At 37.4% G+C, this 27,307-nt stretch overlaps 1 protein-coding gene and 2 long non-coding RNA genes across 4 annotated transcripts in view; 2 read left to right on the top strand and 1 right to left on the bottom strand.

The window, feature by feature from the left end:
• Positions 1–20,852, top strand: part of LOC102228728 (cortexin-3-like) — a 30,980-nt gene extending 10,128 nt beyond the window's left edge. Inside the window, exons 2-3 of one of the 2 annotated variants that reach the window (XM_023344573.1) lie at positions 16,310–16,356; positions 20,150–20,852. In XM_023344573.1, coding sequence (XP_023200341.1) covers positions 20,244–20,498 — 255 coding nt within the window. In that variant the 5' untranslated portion in view covers positions 16,310–16,356; positions 20,150–20,243 and the 3' untranslated portion in view covers positions 20,499–20,852. The remainder of the gene's footprint in view (positions 1–16,309; positions 16,357–20,149) is intronic. The other variant, XM_005805474.3, reaches the window with a different exon arrangement.
• LOC111610410 lies at positions 8,832–18,913 on the bottom strand. The gene is made up of 3 exons (XR_002753650.1): positions 18,797–18,913; positions 16,963–16,990; positions 8,832–9,398 (listed from the first exon to the last, which is right to left on the bottom strand). It is a non-coding gene; the product is annotated as an uncharacterized LOC111610410 (long non-coding RNA).
• A 281-nt stretch (positions 20,853–21,133) lies between the features above and the next one.
• LOC111610397 lies at positions 21,134–26,914 on the top strand. The gene is made up of 3 exons (XR_002753644.1): positions 21,134–22,415; positions 23,985–24,167; positions 24,785–26,914. It is a non-coding gene; the product is annotated as an uncharacterized LOC111610397 (long non-coding RNA).
• Positions 26,915–27,307: the final 393 nt, after the last annotated feature.

Raw genomic sequence — 27,307 nt, 5'->3', positions numbered from 1 at the left:
AGATTGTTCTCATGATTCTCACAATAAGAATCATCTGGACGGCGGCCATGTTTGCTCTGACTCCAGCCTTTTTCTGTCCACTATTAGCTCAGCAATCATCCTCCTGCGTCTGGACGCAGCTGGGCGCCGCTCCCTCTGCGCCGGCTGCTAAATTGAAAAGCGGAGAGCAGAAAAACGTCCTAATGTTTGGCCCGCTGTCTGTCTTCCTCTCCCTGCTCCCGCGCTTCCTGTGGGCAGCGTTGGTCTCTTGCTTGTCCCTGTCCGGCTTACCTGCTGGGACGACTTATTGACAAGCTGTCAGGCGTCACTGTGGCAACAATCACTTCCTCTAGTTAGAAACACATCCAGTGGTGGAGCTGAAGCTCTTCAGACACTAAGGAGCAGCGGAAATCGATGCGGCCGCTGATTAATGCGCTGTTTAATTACATTTTATTAAAGCAGTGCAACCAGGACACTGGATCCTATGTTACCTTGGAGAAGTATTCAGTTACCAACAAGATTTTTACATTTTGTCGCCTTACAAGCACAAAATTCAGCTTATTGGAAATAATTCTACAAAAAAAACATTTTACTTTCTGTTACTGCGACAGAGTATTAGGGCCACGCCAAGAAAGAAATACCAGAAATAAGTCATAATATTATAATAATAAATTTGTATGAGTTGTAATTCAATTAAACAATACTTTATTGATCCTAAGGGGAAATTAAGTGTTAAAAGTTTTCCTATTTTCCATCTCTAATCGACGCTCCAAATGTTTTCTTTTTTAAAAGATGATCAGATTTGTAGCATCCAGGATTTTAATCAGAAACACTGTAATACCCACTCCCTTCCAGCAGGTGGCAGTAATATGTGCCTTAAAGTTCAAACTTCAAAAGAACAAGATAATCAGCATGGATAACGCTGTGGTAGTAATTCTCCTTTAACCTCCAAACAAAGGAACGGCTCTAATTTCACATTTAGTATTATGTAGTAATCAGTGCAGAGCCTCACCTGCCTCCCGATATTATTATTTAAATAATAATATCATTATTTAATTGATCATTTAAATAATGATGATAAAATCATTTATATTGCTATTATCACCCTGTAGCTTGTACTATAAAGTACCTATTTTTTATTTAGCTTAACCAATTGATTATTTTTTCTTCAAAATCGCCAGTGAGACAGGAGAGAGCTGAGCCTCACCTGGGATTGATCAGCCTCACCTGGGATTGATCAGCCTCACCTGGGATTGATCAGCCTCACCTGGGATTGATCAACCTCACCTGGGATTGATCAACCTCACCTGGGATTGATCAACCTCTGGCTAACTGCACTGGCTGCTATTCTGCGGGAGTATGTTCCTCCCGTCTGTCCGTCGCCAATAAAATGGATAAAAAACATTTAATATATGAACTGATTTTCCATAATTTAGCTTATCTATATAATGTACAGTGTTTTTTGTCACCAACTGTGTGTGTAACGTGTTTTGTGTGCTGAGGAGCGATCAGAAACGGCAGAGAATAGATTCGAGGTGAGGCAGGCAGTTCTCTTGCCTCATGGCAGGGGGCGCTCATGATCCCAGACATTGTGACTCCACAACTGCAGAGTAAGAGACAGTAACAGCGAGCTAGCCATGGAGCTAGCCATACAGTGGCTATAGCTAGCCATATCGTGCAGCGATATATTTAGTTTTCTCCTCTTACCTCAGGAATCACTTATCAATAATCGTAAAATAAACATTAAAACCATACCACTGCAACAGACTGAATGTTCTGCTTTTTGTGTGGGAAATATCTGAGTGGGGTTTTATTGTGCCGTTGTCAGTTGCTATGGCAACGAGCCTGCGCATAACTGCGCTGGTACACAGAGCGAGAAAGACGTGGTTTTGAGTTGTACTTTAACGGTGTTTCCCTTTGCTGTGGAGCACAGCACGAAATTAATAATAACTTAATTTCCAAGTTTCATTGAGTTAACAGAGTTATTCTACGGCGGCAGCGCGCCTGTGCATGACATGTAGAAGAATAGTCTTTTTGCCCTGCAGCTTTGTCCGCATGCGCAAAATTTCCTTATGTAAACAATAACATGCAGGGGGTCGATATTCGTAAATCTGATTATGATTAAGTCAGTGCCTCACCAGCTTTGAAACTCACCGGTAGTAATCTTTATCAATAATCTACAGATGTATTGTCCATATAAACTGTTTTTATATTATGCTTCAGAAAGTGTTAAAAAACTTTTGTTTTCCTAAACAACAAAACGTATGTAGAGGGGAGACGTTAAGGCTGCAGACAATCTACTTTGATACAGTTGGATTAATCTGGAAATGTTAACATTTCCATGTTTATTTGGATGGACATTTCAGCAAAAATGCAAAGTCCCACTAAACCTTTGTTATTGAAAAACATTTTAACCTCACATAATGAGCCTATGTTTTTCAACAGGTGATATTTTTCTACGCGTTGAAGTTACCAAAAACAAAACAATTGGAAAACATTTTTTAGAAAAAAGCAGGCCGTGTAAAAAAACAGGAAACTTTTGGAAATTGGTAGTAAAATGTAAATAAATTAGGTTTACTTACAGAGTAACTGCACTAATTCTATTTCCAAATTTGTACTTTATGGAAGTTGAATCTATTGTTGGATACTATGACTCATATTTTCTGTAAATAAGTATGCTTGGAAACCTCAAGTCTCCAAATTCATGCGTTTAGCAGTAAAAATACCTTCATGTAACATTTTAGCACAAACTACTCCCACCATCACAGCAGCATTTTATAAAGTCAGTCAGACAAAAGTGGACAACAGACGACCAAATGTCATTTTAAATTGTCCCCATGGGAATCTTTCCTCTTACGGCTATCGCCGCACTTTTAAATAAACTTTCAATCCATCAGTTAAGTTTATTTTGGACATTAGTCATTTAATCCTGGAGAGGTTCTTCAGGCGACAGAAGGCCGGCTTTGTAACTGTCTTTATGTGGCTCTGAAGGTTCAGGTCTGAGTCCTGATCGCTGGTTTCTGTTGTAATGACTGAAGCTGTGTGCTGACTCCATCATGTGTGTGATATCAATCAGCTACCCAGTGTTACCAGCAACATTCCAGCACCAGCTGCTGGGATTAATGGACCAAATGCTGCAGAAATAGATCCAGGCTTTCTTGGAAGGAAAAAAAAATTCTATTTGGAAGCAGAAGGGAACAATTTAAACTTTAAATTTAAACAATTTACACTAATTTAAAACATATATATGTAAAGTAAAAAGCATACATTTCCCCCCTTAATGAGGAGAATCCATTTAGAATTTATAATTGTGGGTAACACGTTATTTGAAGGGTGTGCATAATATGACACCGTCGTAAACATAGCCTGTTACGAACACAAAGGAGTCTTCATAAATGTTTACGACTGTTATCATGAAGCATCATTCAGTAAATAACGACACTCTTAACTAGGGCTGTAATGATTCCTTGAATAATTCGAGTACCTCGATTATTAAAATTCCTCGAGGAAAATGTACCTGCCCTTCATTAAATTATGTTTTATTATTTAATGCATCGCGTTCCGACTGAGTCGTTATTGGCGTTGGGCGGCGCTCTCACTTCCCCTCTGAGTTGTTGCTAAGTGCTAGCAGCATGACGTCCGGTCCGGAGGGAATTCATTAATTGAGGTAACACTTTATTTGACGGGTTGTGAATAAGATTGCCATGACACCGTCAAAAACATGAGTAAGTCTTCATAAATATTTATGACTGTTGTCATAAAGTGTCATTCGGTAAATCATGACACTTTTAATACAAAGTTGACATTATTCAAAATGTCTTTGTTATGACAACTTGATATTAACCAAGAAATCATGATCTGACATAAATTTGTTATAAAAGTATTACTGATTAAACTTTAGCTTTAATAACATAAAGCTACATCATTTTAAAAGTTTAACAGCTCCACTTTTAATGCAAATTTGCATAAATATTTATGAAGACTCCTTTGAGTTAAGTCATATTTATGACCAGTTCAAATACAGTGTTACCCATTTGTGTTTGTGGAAGTTTTTGTTTTTTAATGTCTGATAAAACCTGTTGCTCTTTCTCACTAAGAGGGCCATTATTGCTTTTGCTGTTTCTTTCTGTCGCCATGGTTATAATCTATGAGAGCCCATTGTGGCAATCATGAAAAAACACTGAGAGGAGGTAAAATGGCCTGAGAGGCACATTTTTATTTTTTTATTTTTTTGTCTGTTAATCTAAAACTGCAGCTTTCAGGGTCGCCTGGTTCTCCGGCTCTAAACCGTAAAGACAGAAACATGGATATTGTGAGTCGTGTAGCTAGAGTGGCGTTGTTGTGTTTGACATTTAACTGACATGCAGAGGTACTTTCCCCTTGTCTTTAAATAATCCCCTTCCTGCAGGCTGATAGTCGGGTGGATCTTATTTCCCCCCCAAATCTCTGAATATAAATAGTTGAATGTCCCACAAGATGAGTCATTCACACACACACACACACACACACACACACACACCTATAAAGATACGCTTGTCAGTAATAAGAAAATGGTGGCAGTCAATAGCAATTGTTATGTAATGGTGATGATGATGGAGCGTTGTTTCATCACAAACACAGTTTGGTCCGCTCTGCACCGATAAGGCGGCGCTGAGCTACAATCTGGTTAACAGATGACAGGTGTGTGGGGGTGTTTATGCGTGTGTGTGTGTGTGTGTGTGTGTGTGTGTGTGTGTGTGTGTGTGTGTGTGTGTGTGTGTGTGTGTGTGTGTGTGTGTGTGTGTGTGTGTGTGTGTGTGTGTGTGCCAACATGAATTTCAGGCCCTGTGTGTCTTTTCTACGAGTTGGAGTTTCAAGTTATATTATGCAGAGTTGGGTAGTTGCATCTACTTGAGTAATTTTTCTGAAAAAAACTTTACTTTTAGGAGTAATTTTAATACTCTATACTTTTACTTTTAATTGAGTAATTTTATTATAAAGTATTTCTACTATTACTTGAGTAAAATTTCTGTATTTTCTAACCACCAAATGAGAAATAAACATGTTTTAACCAAAGAGTCACTAGACACACCCTTCAGTTTTTGTTCATAAGTTTATATTGAAAGAAACTGAATTTTTTTTTATTTTCCCCAATTTTGCTATTTTTTGTTTCTTTTCTGAATTATTCATTTTGGTCTTTAAAATACCAAAATTTCCACTTCACAGTATATTTTGGTGCGTCTGAATACGTGATTTTTAAATATTAAATCAGCACTTGAGTAGATTTCTTCCCAAATATTTTTTTTTACTTTTTAGTTTTACTTGAAGTAGTGCTATTCTTACTTTACTATAATTTTTGGGTACTGGCCCACCTATATCATCATTCGTTATTAGAAAACAAAAGATCTCTTTATAAGGAGAGGTAAATGTCTTTTTTCTGACATTTCTAAGTACTGTGCAGTGAAAAGGTATTTCCACTCTTACAGATTTATTCTTCTTTTGATCAAAATCATACAAATATACCCTGATTAAAAAATAAATACAGTTTTCAAATGATTTTATTCATGAAGAACAAAAAGCAATCTGAAATATCTGGGATTTATGCTTGAAAAACTTATTAGATTAAAATAGATTGAACTTTTGTAATCCTTCAGGAAGCTTCTTCTGGGAAATTTGGCTTCCAGCAGCAGAATATCAACAGAAACAACTAAACATTATATATATATGAAAAAGACAAAAATATAATAAAAAATATATAAAAGGAACTGAATTAGAACAAGATAGGAGGTATGGAAAAGTAAATAGCAGCACCTTCACTCATCACTCATTATAATAAATTATTGAACAACAATGATATGGATGATGTTTCTGCCAATTAGCATATTATTAGAAATTATTCCGTATTATTTGCAATCTGCTCCCTGCGGTCTAAATTACATCTGCTTGCTGATCCTCTTCTTTGTGCTGCATTTTAATAAGGTTAATTTTGCAACATGGTTTCTCCCATTAACTATTTTTTCATTTTGTTGTCAAAAAATGCTAAATTATTTCAAAATGTTAATTCAACAATCACCTCATTTAAAAGATTTTTAATTGCAAAGCACTTTCTGGGCAGAGCTGACGATACGAGCGTCGGGTAACGAAAACAATTTAAATCATTTTTGTGATGAATGGATGGATGGATGTATGGATGGATGGATGGATGGATGGATTGTAAAAAAGAAAGCTTGACGTCACAGGACTGCACAGAACTATACAAAATTTCTTCCAAAAAGCTCAGAAAGTTTGAAAATAATCTCTTAAATTGCATCCTCAAATTTGAGCAAACGGTCACAGATTATTGGATATTCTCATTTTCCTGGAATTTCTGTTTAATCTGAAAAGCTTTAATCTTAATAGTTATATAGACCTATGTCATTTTCTATTATTTCTTTCTGCAATTGCAATTTTCATGGAAGTGAACCAAAATATTCCAAATAATGCATGTCTAATATTAACAACTTGATAATTCCATATTAGTTACCAAATGTACAAGATTTTTTTAATAACGCAGTGGGTGTCACTGCTAATACTAGCAGTAATCACCGATGGTGATGCATGCGAAGCAGCGTATAGTCACTATAAGTCCTTTAGCTTCATTCCTTCGCCTGGTGAAGAATCGCTCTGGTTACAGTAACACTTAGCCGCACAAAAAAACACCTTGCTGGGATTTAACAGCCATTTGTCAGAAGCAGCTGGCAACAAATCCGACTTTTCCCGACGGAGGGGAACAAAGTTCAAGTGTTGACTCGCACAGAGTCTGCTGACAAATCGCAGCCTGGGCTAATCCACAGCACACTCACACACACATTTCTGTTTCGTACGCCTATTAACCCATGACATTGCTTGGTGACATATTCGGTGCTAAGCAGTCTCATGCTAATGGGAAAAATGAAGTCATTGTTAATCTGTGTGTTTGAAATTTTGCATGCATAAAAATAAATTAGGGAGGTTAATGCAAAGGGATTGTTGTGGAGTGATTTACTCACCTTTTTAGTAATTCAAATTGCTTCACATTGACTTACTTAGGAGTGATGTTCAAAACAATTAAGGTTGAAGTGTTTTCTGTGTATATTTCAGTTGTTTTTTTAATGAATTAAAGATTAATATGGGCTTAAGGCTTAGGCTGCAGCAGTGCATGTAAATAAAAGCTTATTTGCTGCCTTTGGCTTCAGGGCTAATGTACAAGTGTTCCTAGAAGAGTAAATGTTGTTTGTTTTATGTAACTAGAGTTGTAAATATTCACAACTCAGCAGTGTGAACCGTACCTCACAGAACATCAGGGATAAAGTTGGAGAAGTTTAAAGAGGATCGATTATGCTAAATTTGTACTTTGTTTTTTTTTCTATTGCTTCTAAAAACAACCCAAGTGCTCAAAAATAAAAACAGTCAGCTGGTTTTTGGCAGTGAGTCAATGTTTCCGGTTTTCAAACCCTTCGGCATGTAACGTCACAAATCACCTAGCTGAGCCCAGTTCGTTACCTAGCAACCCAAGTTGAGCTCCAGCATGTTTGGTCAGCTGGTTTTACTGCTGTATCTCTGTACAGTGGCTGCTGGAAAAGACAAGAGTTTTGTTGTTAACTTACCATCCACAAACCACATGCTGCATTCTCGTTGGTTGTACAGGAGGCTCAACTTCTGTTTTTCTAAGACATACAATTGCATAATTGTGCATCTGTTTGCAGCCATTTTCACATGCAAGTGTAAACATTGAGTAGAGGGGGGGCATGTCCAGCAGCAGCTTATTTGAATTCAAAGTGACATCTCATTCTGAAACGAGACCAACCTAGAAATAGAATATAAGAATGATTTTGTGCAAAAAATGTAATGAATATGCTTTGTATAGCTCATAAATCTTTTCTAACCTGTTCAAGGAAACATAATCGGTCACCTTTGACGTGACATGATAAGTAGAGCGGACCGTTCACATTAGCACACACCTGTCATACAACCACCTGCTGAATGTCTTCACGGCTCTACCTGGTTCCTACTTCCTCTGTTTTGCTTTCAGGAAGCAGTCACACCTTTCTACGGGCAGCCACCTCCATGAACAACAATGTCAACATTTGACAAACGTGTTATTATGGTAGTTATTTAGTGAACCACCGTACAAATGGGTATAATTCCCTGAAACATCGGATAAACGTTCCTCAAAAGTATTCATGTCGGATCGTGGAAGCGGACGAGTTGAAGTGAAATATCCACATTTCTGCATAAAACATGGCAACAAACGTCTGACCAATCAGACTTCACTCTCTTAAAATAGTTTGACCTCGAATCAACTTTTTGTATGTAATGTATCCTGATAATTGTCCAGACTGCTGCTTTGTTGACAATAGTTTGTTAAAAACAATAAATATATATTTAGAAAAAAAAGTTAGCAGCATTAATCCTAAAGCAAAAACAATAAACATTACTTCCGCTACAGCTAAAGCTAAAACGCTATATCAACATAGAAAACTAATGCTAACATACTAAAGTGCTAAATTCAATCATTTAGCAGGTATTCGTTTAAAATACCTTTAAAATATGGTAAGTGTTGTATTTTTGTATTTTCATGTTAGTGTTGTTTACCTCCTTCATTTGTTTGTTTTAGACTTCCCATCTGATCAATAAAGATTCTTTAAATAGTAAAATAGTTTAACCTGGACCTGGTGTCGAGTTTGGCAGGCGAACAAAATCAAGCAATTCTGCTCACACATCTACATCGTTATCTGCATTTTTATTGGCTATTTACGATGGCAAATTTGCTTAACGGAAACCCACATATACATATATAAAAAACTATTTTCAAATCAACAACCGGATGTTGCTACTGGTGGAAAAGACGAAAACAGGAAGTAGCTGGAGGTTCATGTTTCTTTAATGACTTATTGCATGAAGAAACTTATTCACGTGGGATTTTATCGGCCTTTCTCATTACCGCAATTGTGAACATGTGTGAGAATATAGAGAAAGTTTTGTAACGGAAAAGCAGCTAATGAGAACCGATTTTGTCACTTAGTATGAAGTTGCTGTACAGCCATTGTGTCGAAGTCCTTATGTTCTGCATGTTACCTAATAATTGTTTCCTGGTTGTCATCTGGCTCTGTTTCTTTCTGTATTTCCGATTCTACAGGCTGGGAACCTCAACTGTGTCCTGATTTACATGATTGCGTCTTTGACTTTCAGAAAGTGTCTCTTGTCCAGGCGCCGCTGACGGGCAGACGGCTGCTTCTTATCCGGGAAGACAGACACGTCTGTGTGCGTTTCATAGCTGCTCGCTCCTCATGTCAGGCTTTAACAGTGCAGTCAGAGGGAATATGTGTAGGTTCTCTGATGCAGCAGGAGGTCCACGCAGAGTCCCGCAGCACTTTCTCTCTGTGTGAGCTGTGATGTTGCAGTGGTTGTTCAGTTTCTGCCTGCAGGAAAAGTCAGGGGGTTGTTGTCATTCAAGGCTGCAGCATCACATGCTGAGAAGGCTGTACTGTGCCTTTAAATAGCCCAGAGTGTACAGTAGCTAAAGAGACAAACATAAAAATATACTCAAAGGAAAGAAAGCGAAACTCAGCTGGTAAACACAGGTTGTGGAATCAATGTTTATTTTAATATTTCAGTTTTTGAGCAATGTAATATTAATGGTGCCTGAACTAAGTAGGTGTTACAGTGATGAATGTATTTCCTCCAAATATTAATATTGTATTTCACAGCAGCTGCTTTGCATTAAATATAACAGAGAGATTGTCACAATTACAGTGGCGCCAGTGGAGACATTGCTAACTCTACGGAAGACAGTTAGGGACGAAAACACATAATTCTGACTTCCTTCTCAGAATTATTTTTCCATCCATCCATCCATTTTCTTACACCCTTGTCCCTAGTGGGGTCGGGAGGTGCTGGTGCTTATCTCCAGCTACGTTCTGGGCGAGAGGCGGGGTCATACGGTGGCCGACAGGTGCAAATGCGCAGCAAAAGAGAAAACATGCAAACAAAAAAGAAGACACCCCCGAATGAAATGCAGCAAATAAAAAGAGAGACGCAAACACCCCCGAATGAAATGCAGCAAATAAAAAGAGAGACGCAAACACCCCCGAATGAAATGCAGCAAATAAAAAGAGAGACGCAAACACCCCCGAATGAAATGCAGCAAATAAAAAGTGTTGAAAACGGAAGTGCTCCAGACCACTAGGGGGAGTCAAAGAAAATAGTATTCATTTCTATGGGACCAGATGCAAGATTCTTCTTCTTCTTCTTCTTCTTGGTATTTATTGGCGGTTGGCAACAAACTTACAGTAGCATTACCGCCACTTACCAGTATGGAGTGTGGTTCGAGATGGTCTATAAACTTTCACTTTCTACCTTTTCCCTCCATTAACTCCTGATTAAACATACCCCCACACATACACACCTGCTTATATTATCCAACTTGCTTATAGCTTTATATACCCCTCTTTGATATTCTTTACACACTCACACCCAACTTGCTCTACTCATATCCTATGAAATAGCTTTGTTTTTTAAGATACCGAATAATTATTTGAATATGTCTACTCCCGAAATCTCTCCTCAAAAATTCTATTAAATTAAACCTTTCTTTAATACCTACACACTCTCTCAGCATGCATCTTCTCTCTTCTTCATACTTACAACACTCTAAAATAACATGCTCTATTGTTTCAGACTTCTCACAATAATCACACTTTCCAGATGCAAGATTCAGAGAGATACCTTTACTTTCTTTCAAATTTCTTTCTCTGAATCTTGCATCTGGTCCCATAGAAATGAATACTATTTTCTTTGACTCCCCCTAGTGGTCTGGAGCACTTCCGTTTTCAACACTTTTTATTTGCTGCATTTCATTCGGGGGTGTTTGCGTCTCACTTTTTATTTGCTGCATTTCATTCGGGGGTGTTTGCGTCTCTCTTTTTATTTGCTGCATTTCATTCGGGGGTGTTTGCGTCTCTCTTTTTATTTGCTGCATTTCATTCGGGGGTGTTTGCGTCTCTCTTTTTATTTGCTGCATTTCATTCGGGGGTGTTTGCGTCTCTCTTTTTATTTGCTGCATTTCATTCGGGGGTGTCTTCTTTTTTGTTTGCATGTTTTCTCTTTTGCTGCGCATTTGCACCTGTCGGCCACCGTAGGGTCAACCTGGACAGGTCGCCAGTCTGTCGCAGGGCAACGCAGAGACACACAACCATACACACACACACACTCACACCTAGGGAGAATTTAGAGAGACCAATTAACCTGACAGTCATGTTTTTGGACTGTGGGAGGAAGCCGGAGAACCCGGAGAGAACCCAGCATGCACAGGGAGAACATGCAGAAAGACCTCGGGCCGGGAATCAAACCCAGGACCTTCTTGCTGCAAGGCAACAGTGCTAGAATTATTTTTCTTTAAGATTTTTTTCCCGTAAGAATCTGAGTTTTCTCTGAGAATTTGTACCTTTTTTTCTCAGAATTCTGATAAAAACCTGTCTGGATAGTTTTATTGGCCATAATCCTCTTCTGTATTAAGTTTTTCTCAGATTTCTGTCGGATCGACTAGTAAAAAAGCCTGGGGTCACACCGTGTGTTGTTCAGAAAACATTTGCACAATAAACACCGACCTTTTGTCATGTTTTCACTATTTTGTGAGCTGTTGTTATTAATAATTAACTTTAGTAAAACAGTTAATTTCATGTCAATTCATAAATCATCTGTATGTCCAACTGTGTGCTTTGTCAACCTGAATCTCACTCCAACTGCAGGGTTTTCCTGTCTAATGAAAAATCAACCAGTCAGAACAAAAAACTCTTTATTGTGTTATATTTAATTTATTTCTGTCCCTGACTTTTTTTTGCTTCTAATTCAGTCACTTTATGTGTGAGGATGGTGGGGAAGACTGATTGTGAGGTTAACACACAGGGTGTTTTGATTATAATTTTTAAGAGAAACAAAAAAGAAATGTAAAAAAACGTTTGAAATGTGTGTAAAGAAAAAAGTTTTGAAAAAACTTGAAAGCTCGGAAAAGACACCAGCAGTATGATGCACACACTCTGTGAATAAATACACACCATTTAATATAGCAAGGAGGGAAAAGTAAAAGAGAAATCAGGCTTACGAACATCTTAAACGATCTCAGAGGAAAACAATCAGAAATTTACCATATGTAACATTTATCCTTAATTCACAAAAAATGAGAAAAAATCCTGCTTCTTACTTCATTTATCTATTTATTTTCTACAAACCTGCATGGCAAGATAAAGAAAGTGGAGTAAAAATTACCAAAATGTCATTAATGTGTTATTATAAAGAAGGCTTTGTGTATTCTTTTGCAAAATGTGAAATATTTTCAGTGCTTTATATTCTAACATTCAGTTTTGTTCTCTACAAAATTCTACAAATTACATTTTTGTACGTATATAGATAATTAGTTCAAAAACCATCAAAAATGCTGTTTTGGCATCACAAATAAATAGTCTCTACACTAGAGCGTGTCGCACTTTGGTGTGTGGGTGTGTGTGTGTGTGTGCGTTGGTGTGTGTGTGTGTATGCAGAACAGACATCTGAATGTGTGTGTGTGAGGGTAAGAAATGAATTGTTAATTGCATGAATAAAACTCCATCATCTCTGTGCCGTCAAATCCAAACTGGAGGCTCAGTGAAACTACATCATCTTCTAATTGAATTCTGTCTTGCATGAAAGCCGGACAAACACACACACACAGACGCACACACACACACACACACTGTAGAAACAGCGGAGCAGTAAATTGATTGAATGAATAATCCAAAGTTTTATTCATTGTTCTTCCTCCTGTCTCGGCTTCCTGAAATGAAAAATTAAACTTCTGCAAGTTGATTCATTAAATTTACAACATCTGAAACTAGTGACAGCTGGTTTGTTAAAAGAATTCGATAATAACTAGACGGGTGCGGCCATTGCAGGTTTACAGATTTATCAATAACATAGAGATTGTAAAGATTAGCACGTCACTTTACAGCTCAGTTTAGTGTTTTCTTTTTTCTAAACACTTTTGAGCTCCAGCGCTCTCCGTCTCTTTAAGAGATTAAAGAAAACGTGTTGGTGTTCCTCGGTTCTGCAGACAGATGAACCGGTCAGTCGGTCCAGTCGATAGTGACAACTTCATCACAAGCTGATTTTATAGAAAGCTTTGTTCTATCTAAGCTTTGTGCTTTCCGTCTCTCAGATTAACACCTCAGATTTAGTTTAAATCTTTGTGCAGACTAAGAGCTAGCCGGCAGGTGTGGTCCTAACCTGTTTGGTGCCTTGGGCCAACAACGGCCCCCATTGCAAACACACTCTATTTCTTTTAATATTTCATTTAAAAACATGAAAGAAAGTAGAACACTGCTAAAACACACACATAACAAGACACAAACACTCTTTAAAGTTAAAGATATATATATAAAAAATAATAAATACACTGCAAAAACACAAATTCTTTTTGCTGCGTATTTTTGGTCTAGTTTCTACTGCAAATATCTGTAACTTTTTAGCCAGATATAAAGGCTTGTCTTAAGTAAATAATTCCTTAATATTGATGAAAAAGTTCTTGTTCCACTGGCAAGGTGCACTGTGCCGTTACCTAGCAACCCCAGCCCGTTACCTAGCAACCCAGTTCTAGTTCCAGATTATTGAGGTTACATTCTCGAGGTTTTTGAAACGGCTCATTTTACAGACACAAGAAAACATTAACTTTCCTTTTTTAAGTGCTTCTGTTGTTTTTAGAAGCAGTTTTGACCCAAATGGATCATCTTCAAATACTGTGTTAAACTTTAATATCATATTTATTCTTATATTGGTAGTTGCTTTATGCCAGTGTTTCCCAACCCTGGTCCTGAAGGCTCACTGTCCTACATGTTTTAGAGGTTCCCCTGCTTTAATGTGCCTGATTGAACTGATTGCAGTTCAACAAATGCCTGTTAATCAGTGATCAATTGAAATCAGCTGGACTGAAGCAAGGAAATACCTAAAACATGCAGGGCAGTGAGCCTGGAGGACCAGGGCTGGGAAACACTGTTTAATACAACTGTGAGAAAATAATTTGTTTTCTGGGACTTATAAAGCATCTGTTTGTCTGTCGAATGCAAACTGTGACAGTGAGGAAACAAACAAACAGAGCAACGTCTCGTACAGTCGACAGTATTTTATTTTCAACTCTGAATTTTGTGCCTTCCACTATATATTCTTCTCTCATCTTGTGTTTTAAGAAAGAAAGTTTCTTCTCTCTCTTTGTGATGGTAAACTCAAGTTTATTGGTTTTCTATATCTGTTTATAAGACTGCATTGCTTGAAGCTTAGGCATCTTTCTTTTCTCCAGATTCAGTGAACAGAAGTTTGTTTCCTGCTTTATTTGTGTGGAAGTGATGAACGTGAGCCGAGGCCAAATGGCATATTTTGAGTTTTATGTGATTATACATTGCTCTGCAATCCCATTTTAAAAAGAAAAGTTAAGATACAGTTTAAGGATGTGGAGAGGTAAGGGTTTTTGTTGTATTTAGGTCACTAATCTTTTCCTATTAAACATAATTGTTTCAGTATGTTGATGAAACAATCCTGAACACTTTGAAATACCTTCAAATTAAAATCATACCTGTAATGATGAATTGAATTAATGTAAGAAACAAGAATCTTGTTCAGGTTAAGAATCTGCTCAGAGCTCCTGCAGAAGCTGGTTTCCCACACAGACTGACGTCCTTCGTCTCCCACTCCTCCGCTCCCACTCCCACTCCCACACAGTTTTTACAGTGAAAAGCTGCAGGAGGCTTGAGCTGCCTTGACGTGCACTGAATATCTTCAACCAATGATATTATAAACTGTAGAAACAAATATGAATCAGTCAGAAATGGTTCAGTGATTTCTCTTTGAGACATTTTGTTTACAAGTGGATTATTACTCCAATCAGTTGCTATGGTTTTAATAATTAAACAGTTATTGACTCCTAATTCATGACATTATTTAGTAAATTATATTAAAATAATGCTGTCATCTTCTGCTTTGCATTGTGAACAGACTGTTTGAAAACATACCAATTGTTGCTCTAGTCTTGCGCTAATTTTTCCTAATTCCAAATTCCTCAATTAAATTAGTTTTTTAAATAAACATATTCACACTGAACTGTGATATAACTGCGTCAGTTTGTTATTTACAGGCCATTTCACAGTTTTAGTTTTTGTTATGCTTTTTATGTCACTCACCAACTATTACTAGCTTAATCAGTTTGAAGTATTTTAACTGGACGTTGAGGTATTTTTGGGTAGAAGTTGGTTGTTTTTATTCTGTGTATATGTGTAAAAAAATTTTTTTTATCCAGTACGACCATAAATCCTTGATAGATTAAGATCTAAAAATGTATTTAATATTTTAAACAACCAGCTCACAGTTACTATTTTTTGACCTCATGATGATTTAAATTTTCCTGTTGAAAGTTTTGTAACTTTTACTTTAAAGCTGCAGTATGTAACTTTAAATTTTTATTTTTTTACATGTTTGTTCAGTTTGGTATAAGACAGATAATCTGTGAACATATTCCTCTGCTTTCTCCAAGTGCTAATTAGAAACAACCAGTCAGAGCCAAGAGGCGGTTCTTAGCGCTGTCAATCATGCAATCACGCTTCTACACCCCCTTTTCTCTGCAGCTAGCAGAGGCTGGCATGAATGCTAAGGCTAGTTAGCATAGCCACCGCTCATGATAAACGGTTTTTTCTGTAACGGTAAATTGTTTTCAGTGAGTACACGAGGTTTGTTGACAGCGCTAAGACCCTCCTCCTGGCTCTGATTGGCTGTTTTAGGTCGGGAGCGATTCATTTCTTCAGACGGCAATAGTAGGAGACCGAGAAGATTGATCTTTTCACAGATTATCTGTCTCATAACAAGCTGTCACGACATGGTGACGTTTTTCAGAAATATGCCACATAAGAACAGAAACATATTTTTTATGAAAGTAAATGTAAGTTTTGTTGAGTTAGCAGCATCCAGAAACCAAGTTAAACCAGGCAAGCTGAGCAAACTGACCTTGACGTATAAAATCAGCGGATTGACCCTTTAACTTTCCCGTTAGCACAACTTGCCCGTCATGTCACGGCAGAACCGCAGCAGAACCGCAGCCTCAGGATCACTTTGACACAGATTGAAGAAGAACAGCGAGCTCAGCCCGGTTCTGAACTTCTCCCAGAACTTTTCTACATTTCTTTGATTTTACGCAGATGGTTCTTCAAAGGCTCCGGGCTTCGCTTGGCTGCGATGAGTCTTTACGGTTAGAGTGACACTTCTGAGGTCAGCATGATTTGTTCCATCAAATCTAATTACTTTTTTTTTTTTTTTTCAGCTTTCATGCATTTTCTGAGGCAGCAGCTGCAGCCTGGAGGGATTCTGGTACTTTATATCCTCCAATGTGTGTGTGGATGTGTGTGTGTGTGTGTGTGTTTAACCTCCACTATGATAAATCAGCATAAAACAGCACAGAGTGTAAATAACCACATGATGTGATAAACATCAGTTTTAAGGGATTAACTCCACTCTGATGCATTGGAGCTGTCTTTCAAGGGTTTCTCCTTTGTTTTGTTCTTGAACAAGTTGGGAAACTTGAAGGTGAACGGAATGAAAATGAGGAACGAGAGAAAAACCGGCAGTGAAATATTAACGAGGATGGCAGGAGGGAGTTTGAATACACAGACTCAGCAAATCCTTCACAGACGTTCTGCGCTTGTCTTGTTCAAACTAATCAAGTTTAGCGTTACGTGACGCATGTAAAGTGATATTTCATGACATTTTATATTAAAAACTCCATGTGGTAATTTTTGCAGAGGTTTAGGTTCACCTTTCAGGACATGTTGGACAATGAGTCCAAACAGAAAAATCTAGAAAATGCATTTATTTCTTTTACTTACCAGACACAAACTTGAGTTTCAAGAGAACAAAATCCCCTGTAATCCAACTGTCTGTGCATGTAAACAGCTTAATGTTCATTTAATTTCTCACCTTCTGATTTTGGAGCTCCAAACCGAGCCTGAAAAAGAGATGACAAAATTTAAAGCCAATTGAATTTGGCTTTAATCTCCATGTGGGAAGGAAATAAAAAGCTTCTTGCCAAAACGATGTGTTTAAAACTAACGACACCCACAATCCCACCCACAAGCTGCTGGGAAGAGAACAACAGCGTGAGGGAAAAAATAAGTTTGAAAGACACAGACTTAAAGACACAGCCTGGCTTTCTGAGAACACTGAAAGCACTCCATGCTGCTGCAGAAATTACCCATTATGCTCAAAGCAGGAAAAGAGGACAAAGGTTGGCTCCACTTAACAGAACCTGCTGAAGCAGGTGGGTGCAAATCTGCACACCAAACCAATTTATTTAGAAAAAATCACCACAAACACAACCTGAAACCAACAATCCACCACCCAGTTAAATTAAACTGGGACCAGAGCTACCAAAGCACCAAAAACCTGTTCATGGGTCGTAATATTTTAGTCTGAGGAAGCGAAGAAACCACCATATTTATCAGGAGCCTCAGAATGAGATACTTAGGATCAGGAATTAACTTGGAAAAATTAAGGATCTCAAGAACTGAAACCTTCAGTTTATTAAAAAATAAATTAGTCTTTAAAGCTGCAGTAACTTTTATTGAAAGAATAAATATTTTTTACATATTTGATAAAACTGTCACTCTGTCATGGTAGTACGGTACGAGACGGACAATCTGTAAAAAAATCAATTGGAGCACTTTAGGAGAGTCCTAGCGCTGTAAATCATGTTTGTATACGTGCTGCTTACACCCTCCCTCTTGCTCTCTGCTATGCTACAGCTTTTCCTTGATAGCCAGGAATGCTAAGGCTAATTAGCATGGCCACTGGTGACGGTGGATAAACAGATTATCGTCTGTCGCCTCATATTTCAGCTTAAGTTGGAAAATCTGAATGTTTTGTATGTTAATAAATTGTTTTGTTTTGTTTTTTTGTTTTTGCCTAATTTTATGTTTGTTTTGTTACGAAATTAAGGCTTTTGTACTGAAAGACAAAAACAAATGAACAAAAGACTGAGAAAAAAAAATCTACCAATCAGATTCATGACAGAAACAGAGCCAGCCTGTCCTCAGTGCAGGTAAATATAATGCCTCAGCTTCTTCTTCATGAGTATTTGAAGAAGTTTAGACAAGCCGCCATGTTGCCAATCAAAACAAAGTTCTGACCAGGGCGGAGCCACTGAGAGTGAGAGCTAAGCACCAAAAGTGAAAAAAGTGGGAGTCGACTCTTTTGATTCACTTTTGAGCATGACCACATTAAACTGCGCGTACACAAGCCTGATTGACAGCGCTAAGACACTCCAACCAGCTCTGATTGGTTGTTTTTGACTGGGATTTTTCAAAAACAGCTATGGTAGCACGAGAGGCAGTGGAGGAGATTTATTTTTTCACAAGTTATCTGCCTCATAACACACTGACAAGAGACGGTGACAGTTACAACTTTTTCTTTTTATAAAAGTTACAGACTGCAGCTTTAATATGCTCAGTGAGAATGATTTTATGAAGTCAAACTGTGAAAATGAAAGCAAAAAGACAAAACTGTTGTTTTTTGAGACACAGAAATATTAGCATAAATTATTCAGAGGCCTTCTAAAGCCAGCCTCAGTGGTCTGGGGAATTCTGCTGTTTTTCTTCACGTCTGCCAGAAAGAAGAGTTTGGATTTTCTTTTTGCTCTGATCAGTTTCTAGCTCCTGATTTCAGTTTCTTTATCTGAATTTCAGTTTTTTTCCCGTCTGATGGCGTATTCCCTCTACCTCAGATCCTCTACCTGCACCGTTCCTCATAAACTCACCTGGTGTCGCTGCTTTATCCTCCCGGTTCCTCGTTCAGCGGTTTTTAAAATCCTCTCTTTCTGGCTGCACAGCCTTGTTTTCCTGCAGGCGTCTAACTTCATGTTGCATGTTTTCTGTCGGCCGACTCGCTGCTTTGGCAGCGCCTCAGGTTTTGTTTTTGTGACATGAAGTTCATTAGTATTCTGCACTGACCTCCTGCTTGTTCAGTCCTGCATTTAGTTCCTGCGCTGACTTCTCACTTCAACAAAAAAAAAATCAATTTACATGTAAATGGGGTGTATTTTTCTTTCGTACTTTTTATCTTTTCTCTGTGTGCTGAGGAAAACCATTTTCTTTGTTGCTTTGAGACATTTTGTGTAATTGTGATTGCAGACATTTGCATTATTATCGCTGTGTCAACATCATGTATGACAGATTTACAGGTTGTGAAATTGAAAGAAGTTAAATGAAATGTGTTTAATATCAAAAATACTCAAATATTTCCACATGGAAATAAATCTTTGATTTATTCTCATTTAATTTATACTTTTTTTCATTGTCGTCTCTTAAGGATATATAAGTAATGTTTTTATTGGTTGCTTTTATTGCTCAATCATTGTTTTTCAGGCTTGTAGATTATTTTAATGTCATAAGTCAGTAAATATGTTTTTTAAAAAAGGAACCATAAATAAATTTAGCAAAACACGGCAAACGTCAAAATAACACGATGGCATTCTGAGACAAAAACAGCAACATTAAAGGCTTCAGTTACACTTTTAGACAGAAACTGTGTTCCATAAAACAACAAATCTGGATGTTTTCAAGTTAATTGGATTTTATGAGCCGGTTCTGATGCACATGGATGTGAATAAAAAAACATTGCAATTGCTAAATTGTGTTTTATTGTTATTAGTGAATGTGTGACGTTTTTTGCACATTTGTAATGGAGACGCTGTTTATGTCAGCTGAATAACTTTGGTTAATAATCTGTGTAGAAACATAGCAGTAGTGAATGGAAGCAGCATAAAGTCTCACTTTCTAAGCATTATCAGTTGCAGTAGGTTTCCTCACAGTATGACATTTGGCCTGTAAAAATACACTTCAAATAAATACTGCAACATTTAGTGGCTGAATTGATTCCAAATACTCACAATTGATCATTGATTTGGCTCAGACACCAAGGAAAAAAAGCTTAATTTTTTTTAAATTGAGTAATACACAAACTTTCTGCACTTCTCTTACTCAAGAAACTTTATGCTCACAAATTAACAATCTATATTGTGATCTTTTTCTGTTTAAAACAGTTTATATCCAGTGTTTCTCAAATTTGTACAAATTTACAGTAAAAGTAGCGTATTGGTTTTTTTTTGCAGAAATCTCCGATTTGACTCCTCTGCTGTAAAGATGGTTTTCAGTGGACAGATGAGGATGATCCCGAACTGAACCAATCAGAACCATCGTCTGAACATGGCGGACGACCTCTACAGCAGCACCTTCTCAGCCTCTGAATCAGACTTCCCCTCCTCCTCTTCCTCTTCCTCCGCCTCCTTCCTCACGCTCGAGCAAAGGGCGGCTTTCGTCTTCGTCCTCATCCTCTTCATTTTCCTCGGCCTACTGATCGTCCGCTGCTTCCGGATCCTTTTGGACCCGTACCGCAGCATGCCGTCGTCTACCTGGACGGACTACATGGAGAAGGACACGTTTGATTACCGGATTTCCTGACAGGCAGCCTGAGAGGCAGCAACCCTGACAACTCAACGCGTAAACTGAGGCAACGATCACATTGACCAATCATGGCACCAACACTAATGCACATTTTCTTAATTCTGTTTGTTCTACAAATCAACCAGAGCAGAATTTAATTAACTATTAGTAAAAGAAATCACAATCACCTGAATAAGCTTTGGGTAAAAAAAAAAATTTAAAAATCACACTGCAAAAACACAAAATCCTATCAAGTAATTTTGGTCTAATAAGACAAATCTAACTTGACAGTAAGTTTTTCAAGATATAGAAGCTTGTTTTAAGTAAATAATGTAAGTTAAATAATCTGTCAATAGAACAATATTGATATAGAAAGTTCCACTGGCAGATTTCACTTGTAACAAGGGAAAAATATCTTGTTATAAAGTGAAAAAATCTGCCTGTGGAACTAGAACTGGTTACTAGGAGTCGGGCTGAGCTTGGCTGGGGTTGCTAGGTAACGGCTCTAGTTCTCCTTGCCAATGGAACTAGAATTTTTTCATCAATATCAAGGAATTATTTACTTATTTATTTAAAACAAACCTCTATATCTTTCTAAAAAGTTACTTGTCAGTTAGTTTTGTCTTATTTCAAGTTTGCTAAGATATTTGTATTAGCAACTAGACAAAAAACAAAAACAGAAAATATTTTGATTTTCTGTTTTTGCATTTCAATCAATTAATCAATCCAGTTTATTTCGACTTCAGAGGTTTTGATGTGGATCTGAAACCTTTTATATTTACCCGGACTTTTAAACTAACAAAGAGAAAAGTGCATTTTGTGTTCTTGCTGCTTTACTTGTGATCGTCGTCTCACCCAGCAGGCGTCACACCTGAGCAGAAACGCACCAACTAACAACGGCAGAGGTGGGCAGAGTATCCAGAAATTACACTCAAGTAAAACTATTTGGTAAAAAGTTTACTCAAGTACTGAGTAACTGATCAAATTATCAGTTATTTAATATTTAAAAATTACCTCATCAGTGGGTAGAGAACCCAGAAGTTTTACTCAAATAAGAGTAGAAATACTTCATAATAAAATTACTCAAGTAAAAGTAAAAACTTAAATTTTTTTTCAAAAAGGTTATTCAAGTAAATGTAACTGAGTAAATGTAATTAGTTACCACCCAACTCTGCCTAAATGCAGTCAGTTTTGTTGAACAAATGTCAAAGAAATCCTATTTTCTTGCTGTGAAAGAAGCGAGAAAATATTTCTGAAATTGTTGCTTTCAGAAAGATTCGATTTGCATCATGTTTGGCAAAACCTGCAACCCCTCTGATGAGCGTGACGCGCTGCGAATCGACGTCCAATCTGGTTTCTGCTCAGATGTGGTGAAGGTTGCAGAAATCCCCGAGCTCTGCGGCTCTCCAGCATCTCTGCCGGAGTCGGCAGCGATGCGGCGAATGTTGGAGAGGTGATTTCATGAACCGCCTGCTGGGCAACATGCTAGGGTTGCTGTCTCTCATGGGAGAAGAACTTGTTTTTGTTGCTTTATATTTATTTTCAGAACTTATTAAGAGACTTTAAAGACTTGTTCAAACATTTTGTGAAGCTCACCTGGACGGTGAGACGTTTATTTTTGGTTTTTTTAGCAGTGTATGTAGAGGAGGATGCAGAGGAGGCTCAGGAGAGACGGAGGACAGACTGAACAAAGCTGTGTTGAATCGGTTTGACTGCAGAGATGAGACGAGCCGGCTTCCAGCGGCTCTCTGCCAGTTGCTTAGTAACTGGTGTTTTCAGCTAAAGTCTACAGTCAAAATGTCCAAATTAAAGAGGACCTGAAGGAACAAGTGACCAACGCAAACACATTCCTCCCAGCGGCACATTTTGTCGGTTTGCTACAGAAAGGGACGTCAGCGGCAGCATGGCGTCTCGCTGCTTTACTGACATCAACAGGTGAGTCTGAGAAACGGCCTCCAAATGTCAAACACTAAGATGAGCATGCAAAAGAAATGACTTTGATTTAGGCTTTTTGTTGTCCCTCAAGATGTCACTGAAATTAGGAGAAAAGATAAACACACCACCACCCAAAGCAACAGTACAACTCAGGGCTGGAACTGAGGGCCCGCGGGCCAAACACGGCCCGCCGTAAAGGTTTATGGGGCCCAGAGAGTGATGTAAATAAAACCTTGAAAATAACCGTTGTATGAGTAAATAATATCTTATCAATCAAATGAAAGCAGTTCTCACTGAAGAGTATTAGGGCCACAAAAAGGAAAAAATCTGATTTTTTTTCTGAAAATTCTGACAAAAAGTCAGAATTGTGACTTTAATTTAGTCTTCTAAGAGCAATAGAATTCTGGAATAAATTCTAAGAAAAAAATTCAAAATTCTGGGGAAAAAAAATCAAAATTTAGAAATTTGACATTTGATCTGAGAAGATTAAAGCCAGAATTTCTTCTTTTCTTCTCCAGTGGCCATAATCTTATTCTGTAGTTTTCATATATATACTGCTAAAGATTATATTTGGTAAAAAGTCTACTTAAGTACTGAGTATCTCATCAAATTATTAATCATTTAATATTTAAAAATTATCAGACAGACCAAAATATAAAGTTAAGTGGAAATTTGGGGATTTGTGAACAATAATTCATATAAGTAGCAAAAAACAACAAAATCCAAAATCAGTATCTTTTTATACAAAAATTATTAAACTTTAATAAAAACCTCAGGTGTGTATCTGACTGGTGAATTTTTTGGTTAAAACATATTTATTCTTATTCAGTGGGTAGAAAATCTAGATATTTTACTCAAGTAAGAGTAAAAAGTACAGAGTAGTGTAAATACTCCTAAAAATTAATTTTTCAAAATAGTTACTCAAGTAAGTTTAATTGAGAAAATGTAACTTGTTGCTACCCAACTCTGTCTATTCCCAGCTAACCAGGAACACTGCAAAAACACAAAATCCTACCAAGTGTTTTGGCCCAGTTTCTAGTGCAAATATCTTATTACACTTGAAATAAACTAATTTCCACGTAACTTTTCAGCAAGATGTAAAAACTTGTTTTCAGTAAATAATTCCTTAATATTGATGAAGAAGTGCTTGTTCTGTTGGCAGATAAATTAATTTATAACATGGGAAAAATGTCCTGTTATAAGTTAAATAACCTGCCAGTGGAACTAATAATAAAGTTATTTACCCAAAACAAGCTCCCATAACTTGCTGAAAAGTTACTGTTAAGTTTGTCTTATTTCAAGTTTGCTAAGATATTTGCACCAGAAACTAAACACAAATACGTGGTAAGATTTTGTGTTTTTGCAGTGAATGACTTTCTAAAACCCCCAACTATTATCTGAAACTAAATTAACGCCAGGAACAGAAAACAGATCGTTAAATGCAGATTTTGCATTCCCCAGACCAGCTTTTCCTTCGGTTTCCTGCGTCTTTCGTGTATATTAGAATTCCAAGACGCATTTGCAGGCGCAGCAGAGCGGCAGTGATGTGTATCTGTTTCTGTCTTGCAGCGGGGCCCCCCTCAGGCGACCTGCACACACTCTGCCGTAATGGGCCTCCTCATGGTTGGAGGTCTCCTGTCAAATCTCGGAGCTGAAAACCCCCCCGGGAGAAGAGCGAGGGTTTGAAGTCGGAATAAAGATTCAGACGGGGGAGAGAAAGCAGCTCTCCTCTGGGCTTTTTCTCGCAGCCAGGTGTGAACGCTGGAAGGTGGCGCGGTTCGCTTCCTGAGTGGATGAAGACATCAAAGTTCAAACCTAAACACAATGGACAGATTTCTGTTTTATTCTCAAAGAACTCGGTTTAGATGGTTATTTTAGGCCTCTGGAGGACGGTCCAAAAAGAGAGGCGCTAAACCTCAAACTCACCGTAAAAACACTAAATCTTAGAGTATTTTTGATTTAGTTTCTGGTACAAAAAAATCTTGGGATATGACAAACTAACTTATAAGTAACTTTTTAGCAAGATATTTTAAGTAAATAATTCCTTAATATTGGTGAAAAAGTTCTAGTTCCAGTGGAAAGGAGAATTAAAGCCGTTACCTAGCAACCCCGGCCAAGCCCAGCTCGTCTCCTAGCAACCAGTTCTAGTTCCACTGGCAGAAGTGAAATAATCTACCACTGGAACTTTTTCACCGACATTAAGGAATCATTTACTTAAAATAATGTGTTGCTGAAAAGTTAGTTTTAAGTGAGTTTGTCTTATTTCACGTGTAATAAGATATTTTCACTAGAAACTGGACCAGGAATTCTTGGTAAGATTTTGAGCTTTTGCAGTGCTGAAACCAACTTTTAGCTTTTTGTCCTTGCAGATGGGCAGAGAGCCTGGAGCGATCTTCCTCCCTCCTCCTCCTGTTCCTCCTCCTCAGCAGGACCCAATCTTCTCTTCGCTTGGTAAATCTTTAGGTTTCTGAAGATCTCCGGAGGGGGCTTCGCTGCAAGGAAGGTGACCGAACCTTTACCTGAAAGGAACAAAAAACTGACAGAAAGTTTTACAGGATGGTTTTTGTTTTTTTAATTTCCTCTCTGAGGGAGAAGGAGACTTTTCTTCCTGTCCTTATCAGAGCCTCTGCTGATTGAGATCAGCATGATCAGGTGGAATCAAGGATATGAAATCTTATCAATTTGAATTACGACTGGATTTTATTGTGTTAAAAGTTGAAGAAGGATTTTTTGTATTATTATTATTATTATTATTAAGTTCTGGAGTGCCTCCCGTCAATCCCAGACGGAGATCTCCAGCGGATCAGAGATGGAGTATGAAACTATTCATTCATTTATTCATTCGTTTATCCACCCACCCTCCCATCAGGGTGTCTTCAGATTGAAGCTGTAACCATTGAACGGTTTGTTATTCACATTTTTCCATTTAATTACAGACGAAATCACCGTCTCTTCACTCTCATTAACTCAATGTCTCTGATTGCTGTTCAATGGCAGTTTGTGATTCATAATATTAGCTTCTCAGGCATGAATCAACTGCTGTGTTTAACAAAGTCTATATTTTATATCTTTATTTATGATTAAGATTTCATCTGTTTTAAATTATCTGCAAAAGTTTCAGATAAATTCTGTCTTATTTGCCTCACAGAAAACTTGATAGTGGGTATTAAAAGTCTGTACAACCATGTTGAAATTTCAGCTTTTTTGATGCAAACATAACTTTATTTTATCATCTGGGGGTGAAAAAAGACCTTTTAAATGGTGACAGGTGATACTCATTTTCTACTAACATGAGCTTTAAGGTGAAAATTAATTCTGAAAACAGGATTAAGAGAATTTCAGCATTTTCAGTTGTTATTTATTTATTCTTCCCCCTTCAAGATTTTAGTGTGTACCTAAAGTGAGATATTTAGGTAAGAGACTTTAATCTCAAAATTCTGATTTTAATCTCAATATTCTCAGTTTGTCTCTGGAATCTGACTTTTAATCTCAAAATTCTGATTTTAATCTCAGAATTCTCAGATTTAAAAACTCAATCTGGGATTAAACTCACAATTATCACTTTAAAATAATAAAAAATTCCCTTTTTTTTCTCATAATTATCACTCTAAACTCAGAAATCTGACATTTTTTCCAGAATCAGAGTTGTCCATGAGACAGACATGGTGTTAACACTGAAATCTACCAAATAAATTTGGCACAGCCTTTCAGTGCAGCTTTACAAATCTTTTGTTACATGATTATTTTCATTTGCTAACTGCACACACTTAAGAATGTTTGGCTATTTATTTGAATTTACACAAAATTAGAAATATGAGTTGAGCTCTTAGATAAAAGTCAAAATTTGGGACTTAAAGTAAAAAAATGTATTGATTTTTTTTTGTAGGTGGCACTAACCCTCTTCCATATAATCACACTAAATATGGATTTTTTTTTTAAACTAAAACAAAATGAAAACCTGCCATTTCAACATGAGTGTAGAGGTTTTTATACCCGCTCTTGTACAGCAGAAACATTTATTTTCCAAGTGTGATGACGCTCATAACCACTTCATATCCCGTCTTGTAAACACACTCACTCATAGAGAGGAAATGCTGCCCTGCACAAACTACCGCTGACTGTCCCAGCGTCTCACTGCCGAACTAAACCCGTTCCTCTCCTCCATTCCTCCGTCCTCACTGCCGATTTATACCTTTACTCACTTTATCTCTTCTCCTCTCCCTCCACTCTCATTGGATTTTTTTAATCTCCGCTGGCTTTGCCACCTTGACAGGTAAATACATTTGAGTTGCTAAAGCTCATAAAGGAGTAAAATGGTGATAAAGGAAGAAAATAATTCTCCAAGACGTCTCACTGTCTTATCTTTTCACTTGCTCTCGCGCCTGTCTCCCCTTGAAAGAGCTAAAACTCTCATTACTCCGCTGTCAGCTGCTGCAGAAACACAGAAAAAAAACCTGTGTAGGCTTTTCACTGCAAAAACACAAAACCTTAACAAGTATTTTTGGTCTAGTTTCTAGTGCAAATATCTTAGAAAACTTGAAATAAGGCAAACTAAATTAAAATTAACTTTTCAGCAAGTTGTATAGAGGCTTGTTTTAAGTAAATCATTCATTATTACTGAGGAAAAACAGTTTTTTTTTCTATTAGCAGGCAAATTATCTTATTTTGTGGGCAAAATGTCTTTTTATAAGTGATAAAATCTGCCAGTGGAACTGGAACCGGTTGCTAGGAGACGGGCTGGGTTTGGCTGGGGTTGCTAGGTAACGGCTTCAGTTCCCCTTAGCAATGAAACTAGCACTTTTTCACCAATATTTAAGTGCATTTTTACCGAGATATAGAAGCTTATTTTCAGTAAATAATTCCTTAATACTGATTTTAAGAAAGTAGTTCCA

This window comes from Xiphophorus maculatus, chromosome 13, assembly GCF_002775205.1.
Source record: "Xiphophorus maculatus strain JP 163 A chromosome 13, X_maculatus-5.0-male, whole genome shotgun sequence".
NCBI classification, from domain to species: domain Eukaryota; kingdom Metazoa; phylum Chordata; class Actinopteri; order Cyprinodontiformes; family Poeciliidae; genus Xiphophorus; species Xiphophorus maculatus.
Note: the sequence above shows the minus strand (reverse complement) of the source record. Positions and strands in the feature narration are given on the sequence as shown.